The sequence below is a fragment of the Theropithecus gelada genome, chromosome 7a, assembly GCF_003255815.1.
Source record: "Theropithecus gelada isolate Dixy chromosome 7a, Tgel_1.0, whole genome shotgun sequence".
Classification (NCBI taxonomy): domain Eukaryota; kingdom Metazoa; phylum Chordata; class Mammalia; order Primates; family Cercopithecidae; genus Theropithecus; species Theropithecus gelada.
Genome location: NC_037674.1, coordinates 8,740,471 through 8,756,544, shown reverse-complemented (window position 1 = coordinate 8,756,544; position 16,074 = coordinate 8,740,471). Strand labels below are relative to the sequence as shown.

At 40.4% G+C, this 16,074-nt stretch overlaps 1 protein-coding gene across 2 annotated transcripts in view; it reads right to left on the bottom strand.

Moving 5' to 3' along the window:
- The window catches only part of RYR3 (ryanodine receptor 3), a 584,152-nt gene that overhangs the window by 375,754 nt on the left and 192,324 nt on the right, over positions 1 to 16,074 (bottom strand). For both annotated transcript variants that reach the window (XM_025390215.1, XM_025390216.1), the window contains exon 3: positions 10,859 to 10,966. In XM_025390215.1, the coding sequence (XP_025246000.1) occupies positions 10,859 to 10,966 (108 nt within the window). The remainder of the gene's footprint in view (positions 1 to 10,858; positions 10,967 to 16,074) is intronic.

Genomic DNA, 16,074 nt, shown 5'->3' with positions numbered 1-16,074 from the left:
ATGCCTCAGTAATTACAACTCAGTTATTTGTACCCACCAAAAACATAAATTCTGGAGATTTTCACTGATTTGGTCTTTATAAATTACATGAATGTGTTAAATTATCACATGTATTCTGAAACTAGGTACGTTATGTATCAATTAAAAAATGGTTTAAAATAACTGGAGATGTGTATACCCTAGCAGTAATTCTGAAAATTCCTAAAACCAAGTCATAACTTTAGAAACTAAACTATAAAGATATAAAGAAAAAAAAAAAGTAATGCATTCAACTTACCTTTCAAATAGCTCATCAAAGACATGAAAATGAGTATTTTAAGGAATGGTTCCACCATGAATAACTGCCACCTCTGGCCCCACGCAGAGAGCAAGACTCAGGGGAGTCAGCAGAGAAAAGGGCCTTTAAAAGCAAGCACGCAAAGGCTGTTCCTTAGAAGAAACCTCTGTGGAGCGGGCCTCATTTACACTGGGTCAGCTCTCAGTTCATTCTTTCGGAACATCCCACTTCTCCTGCTACTATCCTCCACCTTTCAAGGCAGATGAACAGCAGAGAAATGGGGTGTGGCGCACCAAGCCTCCAGCTGCACATCCTTAATAGGATGGCACCAGGTGATTCTTACCAGTGCTGGTGCCAATGCATGTTTCTCTCTCAATAACAAAAGCAAAAGGAGGGGTAACTGGTGCCTAAAAACTCTAAAATCAAGTGCCTTTCCTCTTTCATCACAGAGGCAGTTATCCACAAAGAAAGAGGTGAATAATTGCAACCAACAAGGGAACTGACTCTCCAGGTTTCACTAAGAACATTTTTTTAAGGCTTTTTTTTTTTTTTAACCAAAACACCTATCTGGTATTTGGGCAAAACTACTTAGTACATGGAATGCATGAGCTGTAGGCAAGAACAGGCCTTACAAGTGAACACGTTCAAGAACCAGTACGATTCCAACCACAGGAATGAAACGGATCATCAATACAGGAAGGGTACTAGAAAACAGTTTTTCCCGTTTTCCTGATGACTTAGGAATCCTTCATCATGGGTAGACATTGATCCTGGGATAGATGTTTAGGAGCCACTCATTTAGTTCAGAGTCCATGTTTTGCAGGTGGGACAGCAAGGACCAGACAGTGGGAATACCAAGGCCAAAATGTCCACCCCACCTGCCTAGTCCAGCACTTTTCCTCCCTCACACCAGAGCAACATCATGGAACTCAGAAACACGGCTCAGCACGTTCCCCTCTCCCACCTCACTACAAGCCCAAGTACGTGCAGTACCCACAGGAGGAAACTCAAGGTGGAAGCACAAGCACTCTGCCTTCAGCTTTCCTCTTACTTTGTGGGGAACCATTTCAGCCCTCTGCAGAGCAGAAGCGATTTTTACACCATGCTTCGCCTAAATACATTTGATCTTATCCCACTTTCTTTCCACCGATTCCACGTCATCATTTTAGCTCCTTCCATTCTAACATCAGATAGTGGCCATCATAGGACTGGAGTGTTTTTACTCAAGTAAGGATGAAGATGCCAGCTGAGATCAGGGTTTCTCTAGCACCAAGTTAACTTTTCTTTAACAGAATATCCAGATTGGTGCTCTTATTAAACTTTTATGAAATGGAAATAAATTGGAGTTTGCTCTAGTTCATTCCATTCTCCCTACAAATATATCATTTAAACTCAGGTATCTATTAAAAAGTGAAGTACATGATCAAAGGAAAAGTCTAATAAGTAAACTGAAGAGTTTCTATTCTCCTAGGATTTAAAAAATTGCAAATGTGCTTTATTTTCAAAAGGTAAGCAGGTTTTGAAAAGATTTCCCAAAAATTCAAATATTGTACAATTAAGAATTAAAACACGTTCCCAGAAATGCAGCTGAAATTCGTTTTTACGAATTTCGTAAAACTCTACTCCTGCCCCACCATGAAACAGTTATTTCCCTAAAAACTCTCAGCAAAATCTCTTATCAGAACATCTCCCTGAATAATAAACTATTTACCTACAGACTGTGTCCTGGAGAAAGCTGAGACACCCCCAATCCACCCTCATGCCTCTAAGAAACTTTAATGAAGATATTTAATTTTTTTTTGCAATTAAAATATAAAAACCACCACCAACAACAACCAATATCTTTAGTCCAGCCACGGAGAAGCAGCTCAGGCTTTCTAGATGACAGATACCATTATGACAAGGTTATTTCAACAGAGCATTTCAATGTCCACAGCAAGGATGAACAGAATTCCAGTTTGTGTAACATTAGCAAAGCTAAATGTTAACACATTTGCAAAAACACCGCCAAGATCAGACAGGCATATGTTGATCTTAAACACGAGGTGCCGACTTCACAATATGCCCAATTTCACCAAAGACAGTCACAGTAAAGCTGAAGCACTAGATTCAATAAATGGGGGGATCTGAGAGAGTCTGGAGCTTTAAAAATTCATTCTGTGAGTTCTTTCACTTGAAAAGGCTTCTACTCAGCATATGAAGAAATGTAAAAAGCTAGTTAACCTGAACGGTTATTCTTAATTGTTGAAGTTCACATTTAATTCTTCTGCTGGTTCACTTTGGAGATACGGCAGGAGAAAGAAAATATCAAACTAGCTTTTTCCATTTTTATCATGAATTCCAGCCTTATGGAATAGCAGAGCTGGAGTTGCATAATAGCACTGGAAGAGGTCTGAAGCGTCGAGAAGCTGAGATGAAGGCAAAGCTGCACACTTGTGTCATCTCACCAGACTGAAACCTAGGATCACAGGCCGTCTAGACCATATTCAGAGCAAACAAGAGAGGCTTTAAAAAAAAACTTGGAATGTTTTGAAGAAATTAAAAAAATGAGTCCACAGGCAAGTCATTCTAATTGGAGAGCAGTGGGAAAACAAACTGCCTGGCGACAAATTTCTAAGTGTGCAGCCACCTCTAATTTCACAACACTGAAGGGTGAGGTGCACTAGTGGTTTCTTTTTTTTTTTTTTTTCAATTGCACAGACACAAAGAATGGAAACTGCCCTGAACACTCACAAGTGAAAGGCCCAGTTCATGACAAATACAGCTTGAGTCAGCTGTCCATGCAAAGTACATGTATATTGAAGGAATGAATAACATACCCATTCCGAGAGATCACTGAGCTAGCAAAATCAAAAACAAAACAGTAAATGGATATTTTAGCATGCGCAGGTTTTGCCGAAAGCTTTCAACTTATTTGAGGAGTCTACTGATGCTTACTACAGAGTTAAAAAACAAACAAACAAACAAACAAAAACAGAATAAAGAGGGTAGATTTCCTACCTGGTAAATATTTTGTTATCTTAGAGGTTTGCAAGAGCGTTAAATGTAAAAGTTTGTTTTTCCTGTTTTTTCTAGTACAGTGCTGATGTCATTAACAAACTATAAGCAAGCAATGTGCTGTCACCTAAGTCAGCTGTATCACTTTTTTATAACTACATTTACATAAGAAAATCCACCCAAGAAAAATGGTCAATACCTGTATCAGGCAATTTGGAATTTCTCTTAGAATTGCCATCAATTAATCACTCACTCAGATTTTGCTTAGACCAAGAAAGGTGCTTTCTTACCATGAAGTAAGGTCTTCCAGATGGCATATTTTAACTAAAAACCACGTCATCAAAAGGCCAGTCCAAAAATGAAATGTGGGTTATTTACACATACCTTCATAAATATCAGCTTATGAAGGAAACATTAAAATCCATTATATCAGCATAAAATCCTAAAATCATAGCATAACATGAGAAAGAATAGTAAGGAGGGGAAAGGAAAGGGGGAAGAGGATGTACATATGTTTAATGACAATTTGGTCTGTGAAAAAAAACACATCGAAACTTTAGTTCGGAGGCCTCTCATTTATAATATTTAATTTGTCAAAATAATTCCTAGCTCTTTGAGGAAAGAAAACCTGTCAAACATACACAGTATGTCTCCTATAATTCCACAAGAAAATTTACAGGAGAACCTTGTCTCAAAAAAAAAAAAAAAATTAAAATTATGTAGTCAATGCTTAGTGCTTTAGGGTTGCTGTCCTGGATGGATTTTGTAAAATTCTCCTTGTCCACAGCAAAGAAAAAAGAGAAAAACACATTTATTCATTCTACCTAAATAAATGGGAGCCAAGGTCTCAAAAGTAATGGTTAATACAAAAAGGTGAACAAGGCTGGGCGCGGTGGCTCAAGCCTGTAATCCCAGCACTTTGGGAGGCCGAGATGGGCGGATCACGAGGTCAGGAGATCGAGACCATCCTGGCTAACACGGTGAAACCCCGTCTCTACTAAAAAATACAAAAAACTAGCCGGGCGAGGTGGCGGGCGTCTGTAGTCCCAGCTACTCGGGAGGCTGAGGCAGGAGAATGGCGTAAACCTGGGAAGCGGAGCTTGCAGTGAGCTGAGATCGGGCCACTGCACTCTAGCCTGGGCGACAGAGCGAGACTCCGTCTCAAACAAAAAAAAAAAAAAAAAAAAAGGTGAACATTTCCACAGCTCCTCAGTGATGGGCTACAGCCCATAGGACACACCAGAGGAAGTGATGTGATGACACTTTTCCATTTTAACTTGGTACATTGCAACCATTGCAGACCTGGGAAAGGATTTTGCATCTAAGTGATGTTATATAGAGGTGGGGAACTTAAAGCCCAGTTGGTAAGAGATTTACTTGAAGTTAAATTTCCAGTTGGTGGCAGTGTTAAGACCAAATCTAAACCTCCAAACTCCCAGCTTCGTCACCGAAACAGGCTGCCTGCCATGAGTACATCTGTAAAATGAACTCTAACACAGGGCAGCTTTTAAAGAGTAGGTTTCAACAAGCTTTCGCACGTGAGAGCAATTCTGCCAAGTCGTTTTGTTATTTTGCGAGTATAAAAACATTATTTTTGTAGCAGGTGTGGATGGACAGCCATAGATTAAAAAAAGGAAAGACCAGCATCTGAAACCAGAATGTTATTTTTCTCCCTCTCCAAAGAAAAAGCAGAGTCAAGCCAAGCAAGTTAAAAATTTAATGATGTGATATCCTGCTCTCACCAACTAGGTGTAGGGAGGAGGAGTGTCCCCAAGGTTAGCAGCCTGAAAGGCATCGGCACTGGGGTGGGGAGGTCCTGAGTGAGGGCACCAGGGACATTTGTGGACAGCTTGAGGCAGAGGCTTATTTAACCCATGAGTACAAAGGAAATTCGGGCTTTCGACACTTAGCGTGGTTATTCTGACCGTAGGGACTTGACACGTCTACAGGCAAGACCTCGGACTTAAATCACAATATAAGCATGAGTGACTTAGTACTTTTTCTCTAAAGGAAATCTTACGAACTCTCCTGAAGTGTAATCAATACTTGTTAGATGTGACTCATTAAATTATGTATTTTTAAAACTGTAATATTAAAACATGTAAATGAGGATGAGGTCTAGAGTTGTGGACACAGTTCCTCCGTCAGTCATGTTTCCTCCTCACATACATACAAAATAAATTATATTACTAATGTTTTCTAACAGTTATAAAGGGAAGATAAAAACCTCAGAGTGAAATGCTAAATCTGAATGATGGTGGCTCCCCTTTTCTTCTATGATATAAAAATGTTGGCGGTTACGCAGGAACCCAGGAAGCAAGAAGTAAGGATCCTATTAGGCCTCTTCATTCCAGATGAGTTTGCAACAACATGTCGAAATCTCGGCACAACAACAATTCAGACTTTAAACAAGGGGTTTCTAATAATTCCCTTCATCAGTGTTTGTTGTATTTATCACCTAGCAGTGTCAGGGCAGACGCATTGTTAGCTGATTCTTTTTTAATGATGTTGCCACTTGTCACTAAATTTTCTGTGACTTTATGAGATGAATGAATGTCCTGAACTTGGTTGCAAGGTAAATATCTCATATATCTCATGACATGCACTGTAAGGACCTTTATATGAATATAGCATAACGTATGTTTATGCTTCACTGGCCATTTCCAAGGTCATATGATACCAGGAGACAGCCTCTAGCAGTCACAGGCATGTCATCCTCAGGAAGCAGTAACATATGACAAATGTGCCACACCATTTCACTAGCAACCATGCTGTGTGTGGTATTTTCTACTGTAAAGACAAGGATAAATCAAAGTAGCCAAAATCTCCTTTCAGAGTAACGGGACTATCAAATCACACAATACAGGGAAATGAAGAACTTCTCAGTGAGGACATCTGTTATAAAGGTTCTTGCAGAAATAATATCTTTCCAGGTCACATTTCCCAATCAAGGTTTTTTTTTTCTTTTTTTTTTTTTCTAGATGGAGCCTTGCTCTGTTGCGCAGGCTGGAGTACGGTGGCATGATCTCAGCTCACTGCAAGCTCTGCCTCGCAGGTTCAGGCCATTCTCCTGCCTCAGCCTCCCAAGTAGCTGGGACTACAGGTGCCCGCCACCACGCCTGGCTAATTTTTTTGTATTTTTAGTAGAGATGGGGTTTCACTGTGTTAGCCAGGATGGTCTCGATCTCCTGACCTCGTGATCTGCCCACCTTAGCCTCCCAAAGTGCTGGGATTACAGGCTTGAGCCACCGCGCCTGGCTCCATCAAGGTTAAAAGGCTGCTTGTGTATCAGCATACCAGATATTTTAGCATCCAAAGTCAGGCATAATCTTATGTGTTCTGGACATGGATAAAGTGTTACGTTCACGTGGCAACTATACAATTAGTTTAATATTGATATTTATATATATCATTTATATAATTCATTTTATATTTATATTTCATCTCTCTTTGTAGTTGTAAAGACCTGACATTGATGAAGTCAACTTTTAGAGAAAACCGGAGCCCTTATCGGAAGGAGTGCAGCTGGTAATTGTGTTAACCAAGGCCTTTCATTTCTAGAAGCATTATGCCAGTTCATGTCAGAACCCATTTGGAGTTAAGTTTAACATGCACCTAGTTGTGTAGCACAGGACTCTCCTTCCTTTGAGGCAGTTTGAATGTTCCTGAAGGATCCATATAACAGGAGGATGTGGACCAGGGAAGAAGAGAGGAAAAAATACTTTTCTTTTCAAACTCACAGGCACTTGCAGGCAGTGATCTCATTTAATTCTCACCCAGTTCTATGAGGCAGACTGCATCTTGAAGATGTGGAAATTAAGGTACAGAAAGGAGAAATAATCTGCCCCAGAGGACATCTGGTCCAATATAGGCTGGACTGAAAAACACATCTGCCTGACACTGAAGACTGAGCATTTTTTTCATCACAAATGCTGTTTGCTCTCACTTTAAAGTCATTTCTATAGGATGACGGAGATTGAGGGCTTAGAGGGAGATGGGGACATCTCTTTCGGCTCCGTGTCCGGCCCAAGGTTGGTAGACACTATAGGTCTAAATCAATTGAAAATGTGAAAATAATATTTGATTGCAGGAATTTTACTTCAAACTGTAGCCATAAAATTGGCCACAGTGCCAAGCATCTATCCCTTGGTAATTTTCCCCAGAATAAAATTACATCGAATTAGATCAGAGGTAAAGTGATCCAAGGAGGAGGTGAGATAGGGCAGACTCTGAGAGGCACAAAATGTTCTCTGCTCCAGGTCCTCCTCATCACTGATTCTCCTTCTCAATATAAAGCTGGCTCCCATGTACTACTGGCTGCAGCTAAGGATATTTAAACAATAAAGAAACCTCTTTGCTGTTAAATTAGGGCACTTTTGTTTTCTTTGTTAGCAAGAGAAATTGCTGCAGAATTGTAAATCCTTGCAAAAATACTTCTGTACACTCAACACGTGAGTAAAACAGCTGAAGTCATTTTTAAAAATGTCCAGTTGCTACACAGCAGTGAACACAGTACACCAGGACCAATTTTTGACTAGAAGGAAAAATTATACTCTTCAAAGCCTCCCATTTGGTGGCAGTCATGATCATTAGTGAAAGCAATGTCTATTTAAGAGCAGAAAATGGCTATTTCCAAACAGAATGGAATGGCATGCAAAGAAGGCTTCATCCCACTCAAACATCCCCAGGCTCTCCAGAGAATCATTCTGCTCTGTCATGTTAACTCACTTCCTTATTTTTCCTTTTTCTTCCCTGCTGAATATTATCTTCTAAAATCAAATAAAGTACCAATAGTAAATGTGCACAGTAATTACTTCAGAAAAGCAAAATAATCAGACTCAAGAGATGATATAAAACTCGTGTTTTTCATATGAAAAACTGAGAGCCCAGATGGAATTGTGAGAAAGTTCCAAGAGGGTTCTAGTACCCGAAGCTGCTGTTCAGGTAACTATTCTATGGAGTCATCAATGCATAGTAAAATAATATGACTTGAAAACTGTACCTTCCCATATGCGTTCCATCTCTCTTCTCACATCCCTTTTCTCTGAGATCTCCAGTGAATACTACTCCTTATAATAATAGTGATAAATGTGTCGAGATGGGAAATAACTATTAGGTCTCTCTTATCTTGGGCAAAAATAGAACAAAAGGCAATATGGAAAATTTCAGAGTCTGACTCAACATCATGACGATGATGATGATTCTATAGATATTAACAAAAATGTCACGGATCATTTATTTTGAACGTGGAGTTTTTAAAGAAGAGTAGATTATTCAAATAAGATTGAATGTATTAGTTTCTAAATGTTGTAACTTATAAATGGCTCCTGAAATATATAATTATATTAAACAAACTTCTGCTATAACATGCCTGGTAATTAAGGTAGGTCTTATTCATATATTCTAAAATGAAGAGCTCAGTTTTATTAAAGTGAGTCCTACCATTCTATTTGGAACATGAATGATTACTTATTCCTCTTAAGACAAACCAAGTTAAGACTTAAGTTCTTTGCAACAAAGAAGAACCAGAACTTTTGAATTTACTTTCTCATCTATAGGACTCTGAACCACTCAAGCTAAATGATAAAGAAAAAGAAGTCCTTTGAAATATACTTTTAAAACAAAACAGGATAAGAAAATAGCCAAGAAATAATTCCCCAATTAACAGAGTATCTCTTTATCTCCTTAATTTCTAACCTGGGACCATAGAGTAGGTTGGGTGTAGCAGATCTTTTTTGACACTGAAAAAGTGGTGATATTTAAAATCAGCTAGGTCTCCCTCATCAAAGCTTTCTGTATATGATGCATCTTGGAAAAAGAGTGATCAATTAAAAAAAAAAAGTCTCCCTAAACTGGAAGTGTTTGAGGGTATGTGGAAGATATAAGATGCTGAGGTCAATGCAAGGAACGGGGAAGTGAACCCAGACTGAGGCAAACATTAAATGAACAAAAATCTCACCTGTGTTAATGATCTAAGGCACAAAGCAAACTATTCTCAGTTGTCTTCCTACAGCATACTGTTATAAATCAAGAGAGTGAAAAAACACAAATATTTGGTATTAAGGGTCTTAGAGATCTAACTCACAGAACACTGTGGCCCCAAGAGATTAGATGTACCCTTGGGTACATCTAATTAAGGGCTGGAGGATGACCGAAATGTAAACATCGATTCTCTTGATCCTACAGTCAATTGTCTCTTCTACTACAAATGAGACATGTCCGTATTATGCACGACTTCAAGTAAGAACAAACTGTGCTACTAGGTAACTGTGAACAGTTTCTACCCACAGACAGTGTACTCTCCAGTGAGAAGAAAAAAAGACTTGCAATGACAGTACAGAGTGGTAAGAGCTATGATAGAAAAAGTACCTAATGTTGTCCCAGCAACAGACTTGTGGGGTCTGCAGAGGCTTCTCAACTGATCTAATAACTAAACTGGTTCCTTGAAGGATACATAGGGATTACATAAGGGAAGTGAGAGAGGAGGAGGAAAGCTGTTCCATGTGGAGGGAATAGCTGATATGGAGGATCAGAGGCAAAAGAGAACCGGCATATTTGAGGCAGACAGAGGAATTCAATGTCACTGGGACACTGAGTACTTGGTGGGATATAGATGGGGCAGGAAAGGTGAACAGGGCTCACCACCTCCTAAAGGGCTCTATGCCACGTTTAGGAATTTGAAATTTATCTCAAAATAATGGGAAGACAAAGGATTTTAAAACAGGCAACTGTAATAATTGTATTTGCGTTTTGGAAGAACTGCTGAGTGGAAAAATGGGAGGGGGGGTAAATATAGAAGCAATCAAAGCAATTAATAGGCTGTTGCAGTAACCGAAAGGTAGAGGATAGTCATCTAATGGAGTATGGGGGAGTAAGGGTAGTGGAGAGAAATGGTTGAATTTGAGATATTCAGGCAGTAGAATTAAAGTGTTTGATGATAAATATATAAAAACGAATGTGAGTCATTAGGAAAGGGAGGAGTCAAAAATTATTTTGAAATATCTGGGCAAAGTCTTGCCCAAAAGCCTTCTGACATGGGCAATATGGAGCTTGTCTCTTAGTTACAAGGATCATTTTACTGACAATGGAAACTCAAGACAATTCTGTACTTGCTCATCATCAGTGAAACCATCAAGTTCTAGACACCTGTCAAAGACTCAGAATTCTGCAGGAAATCATGTTCGAACTTGGTTGTGCTCCATTGGAGCAGTCCTAACTCCCCAGTGAGATTTCTCCAAGGACAAAGAAACTAGCTCACAGGCACCCTCAATCTCAAGACCCTCTCAGTCTCTCCACATTCGCTGGTGAATTCTGGGGTAAGAGAGGGGAGTGGGCTCAGCGTCCTATGCCTTGCTCGGGTAGCATTAGCGGTGGTCTATTTTCTGGTGGAAGCTTATTAACTCAAAGGAAGCAGAAGTCGGGTTGCTGAATAACAACTAAACTCCGGGAGAAAGATTTACTATCTCCATATGAATCATCTCAACAGTCCTACATTTTTCAGTTCAAAGTTGGATGAAATGTAGAATGTATTCTGGGGATGTGGTGCATGCCAATCCCAACCCAGGACACAATTCAGGTACTCACCCCTTCGCCGCCATTTTCACCTGTGTTGGCAAGCATTTCCTGCAGGGCTCTGACAGATAGGGACTGTTCCAGCACAAAATTGCAGACGCAGAGATCTGGAGGAATGTACTGTGGAAATAAAATCAGAATGAGGATACCTACTCATATCAGTCACGCAACAACATCCCAAGGGCAAAGAGCCTATAAATCAAAATGACAGTTGGATGGGTGAATTGGAATGCAAAAAGGTGGCTTTCTCCTATTCAAGATGGGTTTTAAGCTGGTTTCTAAAGAATAAGAAAAGCCCCATATATCAAGGGAATAGTTTCCAACATGTCAGGATCAACTTGAGGGAAGGTACATATGGAAGAACACAGACATAGCCTTGCCAAAGAAGGGAGAGGAAGGGAAGGCTGATCTATCTACAGCCATGTCTGGGTGAGACCAGAGAAAGCAAGCCACTGGGATCTCCTCCACAATAATCTGGAAAAGGGCAGTGGACAGACCATAATGTGGCTCTAGACAGTAGGGACCCTAATAGAGAATCCATTGATTTGTTAAGAAAACCTGGATATAGTATAAAAAGAGGCCATAGAGGGGGTTAAGAGCTATATAAATATAGCATAATCAAAGAAATGTCCAGAACTTTAAGAAATGATGATCCCTATAATTCCAATTTATTAGAATCAGTTAACAGTGACCAGTTAACATCATGACATTCATGCCTATTCTGGGACATTTCTTAACAGTTAAAGATAGCCTTCTTTGCATACTAACAGTAGCTAATCTTTATTGAGTACTTTATGCCAGGTACTGTTCTAAGGGCTTTGCATATGTTAACTCATTTAATCTTCACAACCACCTTATAAGATAGGGACTATTAATATTCCAGTTTCTCGCCAAGGAAACGAAGGCACAGTGAGTTTAGGTCGCCTGCCCAAGTGTTACATTTGGCTGAGTCAGATACAAATCCGGACAGTCTGTCTCCAAAGTCTATGCACTTAACCCTACACTGTTCCTGCCACTAATAAAAATATTAAAGTTTTTCTTCATTGTGAGAACATTTTACATCAGCAAATATTCAAGTATTTCATTTATGCAAGGCTTGATATTGGAAAAGATACAAAGAAATACAAAGCTAAATCACGGCCTTTCTGGAGTTTACAATCCCATTTCGATGACACACCATTTTACTTGAGAATACAGCTTGTGATCACCTGTGTACCAATCCTGTGTTTCCTACATGATATTGGCAGAATATCAATACCGTGAGAACAGGAATGAGGAATGAGGGCCAGAAGTCACCGACAGCCATGCCTAACACTTCGAAACAGGTAAAGCTGTTTCCATGGAGCTCCACTTTAAAAGCTAAACCAAGTCTGCTGCTAAGGCTCCGACAACCTCTCTAACTTCAGCATTTAGTTTTAAAATGAAAATAATGGAATTGACCATCTTTAACTTCCCTTTAATTTCCGAGTGTTTGTTTATTCTTCCTCCTCTCCCAACTGCAATATTCTAAAAAATAAGAAAATCGGCCTGCTGGACCTACCTACAATTTTCCTTTATTAAAGTTGTGAGCCAGGAATGGATAATCCTATTCCAAAGGCTGCTGGTTCTGGGTAATGTACATTTTCAAGTAGTTTTCAACTAAGGATTTGAGTGAGTTCTTTTTTTTTTTTTTTCTGAGACGGAGTCTGGCTCTGTCACCCAGGCTGGAGTGCAGTGGCGGGATCTCGGCTCACTGCAGGCTCCACCTCCCGGGTTCACTCCATTTTCCTGCCTCAGCCTCCCGAGTAGCTAGGACTACAGGTGCCCGCTACCAACGCCCGGTTGATTTTTTGTATTTTTTGGTAGAGATGGGGTTTCATCATGTTAGCCAGGATGATCTCGATCTCCTGACCTCGTGATCCACCCGCCTCGGCCTCCCAAAGTGCTGGGATTACAGGCGTGAGCCACCGCACCCGGCCTTGAGTGAGTACTTTTCTACTCAAAGTCTCTATGCTGAGAAATCCTAAAAACCTAGTCTTGGAATTCTGGCAATACAGGAATTTGCCCAATCCTTTTTATTAAAACAATTAACTAAGAAGAGATGGTAACAGAGGAGGACTACCGCCTTTATTTTATGTTGTTCACTTTGTTTTCAAAGTCTGTTCCCAAAGCAGGTAATTAACTCATTTGTATGGGACTTGAGCAAGCAGGCGGCGGGTGATGCAGGGCAGAGCTTCATATCCAGGAGATGTTTGTACGGTACACACAGCATTATTACAAGTAGCATACAATTATATGATAAAGCATTTCCTTAAGACCTTCTACCATAAACATATATCGTCCAACTTCGCCTTCCAAAAGGTGATGCTATCTCAGGAGATTTTAGAGAGATTTTTCTATCACTCTGCCTACCTGAATTTCATGTTCCCAGAATAGGAAGCATAAAAGCCATAGTTTGCTTGTTTCCTCCTCTTCCAATTCATTAGAATGAATGATTTGGAGATTTCCCATGGAAGAATGTCTGCAGTTATGGTTGGTTTTTTGGCAAATTAGTTAAATGGTCACAACATTCATGCCCATTTTTACGGTAAACCTATTCAGTCTATTCTCTTTAAGACAGAAACCTTCATAGCTCCAAATGCTAGAGATTCTGCCCTTACACGACATCATGTCATTCTAAATCAGCTTGGTTTCCTTCCTGTGTCTGGTTTGTTCAGACAGGAGACAGGAGCTCTCCTTGTCTCTGCCATCAACCATTTTGAAGGAGAAGCACTAATAGATAATAGGGACACTAGCCATGCTATCATTATAGCTGTCCTTTCAATCCGGGTATTGAAAGTCCCAGGTGGTCACAATTTCATTACTGGTTTGAATGGGTATGTTTAAACAGGACAACGGCGTGCATGAAGAGGAAGCCTCTCAAATGGGAGCACTGTACCTGCCACTGGCTTACAAAGTTTCCCGGCAGCTTAGTTTCTGCACCTCTGGAGTGTGGTCCCTGCCTGGACTCTCTGTACTTGGGAGTAAGAGCATGCCACTCCAATAGCACACAGAACAACGTGTGGGCAGTGGTAAGGGAGGGAACAGAGCAACTGGAATGTCTGGAGAAAAACAAAACAACTAAAAACTTGTGACATGAATGGAGCACAGAGCCATCTGACCTATGCCAGCTGCCATCCTTAATTAAACTCCAAACTGGCCTGAACTCCCACGCCCCTCCTCCTGAAGAATAAGCAAAGGCCACTGGTCCATTAAAGCTAATTTGTTTGCAGCCGTGAGAGTCCCCTAGGAGACCAGCTCATTGTGTCTGTGCTGTGGAACCTGTGCCTCAGTCACTCTACCTGACAGGCATGGGGCAAGTGTTTGATGATTCTCAGCACGGAGAGAAGGGCTCTGTTGACATCTGTTCTGAAATAGCTCCTCATCACTCTCCCCAAGACCTGTCCTGAGCCTAGAGAAGCACTACATTTCCAAATGTCCTACAGGAAACCTTGAGATGCCAGGGCCCCGAATAAGCCAGGAACTAGGATTCACTTAGCCTCACTATGTGGAAAATAGTAGGAGGCAAGGTTTATATATCCTCCATGCTCCATAAATCTACATAATAGCATATTTTTCTGGGGCTTATTGAATCCTGGCTAGCAGGAATCTGCTGCCCCTGTTTTGTAGTCATTTAGCATTTCACTATCTGGCAATCCACAACAGGCCCTTTGCACTGTACTAGCAAACACAAGCCAAGCCCTCAGGGAAATGAGGTGGGGAGTTAATTACACAAAGGAAGATGGTCACCTCTCCATTGTACTGTTAACTGCAGTCTGTTTTGGCTTATATAGTTCTTGATGCACTGAGGTTTGTCTGTTTCACTAGACTGTGGGTCCTCTGAAAGAATCTGTGCCTTATTCTACTGTTGGTATCCCAAATACATAGAATAGTAAGCACCCAACTCAAGTCTTCTTGAACAGACTGTCCTTCAATACTATCATCCAGGAGTGTGTTGCTGATTATGGCTGTGGCTGTAGACAGACTGCAATGACTCTTCAAGTCTCCTTCCTGTTATTCAACACTTCTTTCTTCTCCCAGTGTCATGAGCCCCTTTCACTACTGTTAATCCGACTGGTTCCTACACAGTCATGCCTCAGTGATACACCTTGTAGGTGTGTCAATGGCTCTGAAGGTACTATAGGAGATACTGGTGAAGAGTGAACACTCTAGTGTAGGACTACCTGAAGTCAAGTCTCTGATCGACTATTCACTAGCTGAATGACCTTATGCAGGTAACTTAGTTTCTGTTATACATGCCTTTGTTTCCTTATCTGTATAATGGAGATATAATAGTACCTACTTCTTAGAATAAACTAAGGTTTTATATTTAAAGAGCTTAAAATAGGATCTGATATATACAGTAAATAATAAATGTCAAGCATATCCAACAAAGAGCAATGAAATCAAAACTCAGTAACTCACTTATATGTTCACTAATGTATTTTTGAAGTTCTTATTTGTGTAAGAATAAGGCAAAATCCCTGTTTTACAGGATTGTGTGATTTAGTGGAATGTCAGGGAAGCAAATGAATAATTTTCAAACTATGAGACAAAAGGCCCAGAGGTAAGAAAACATGTGAGGAAGCACATGGAGTTGAGGATGGCTGGAGTGGAGAGAGCGAGATAGAGGGGAAGAAAGAGCGGGAGGAGGGAGGGGAGAGATGGGGAGAAAAGGATGGAGGACAGGGAGGGAAACAGAGGGAAGAGAGGTGAAGAGAGGTAAAGAAGGGTAGAAAGGGAGAGAGAGGAAGACAGAAAGGGAGAGGAAAGGGACAGAGAGAGAGGGAGGGGAGTAAGCATGGGGAGGTTAGAAGTGAGGCTGAGGAAGAAGTAGGTATTAGACTGGGTCTTGAGTACTCTTGCCAAGGAGGAGTTTGGGCTTCATTTTCAGAGAATAGGGTGCCATTAGGCAAGTTATATAGGAAATGAAATAATCAAATTTGCATCTTTGAAAGAATTGCACATCCAGTGTTAAGAAGGCTAAACTGATTTTTGACAAAGGCATTAAGAGCATACACTGGGAAAGAACAGTCTCTTCAACAAATGGTGCTGAGAAAACTGAATGTGCATATGCTGAAGAATGAAACAATACCCCCCACACACCATATACAAAAATCAACTCAAAATGGATTAAAGACTTAAATGCAAGACTGGAAATTATAAAACTGTTGGAATAAAACATCTAAAAATGGTTCGGGACATTGGTG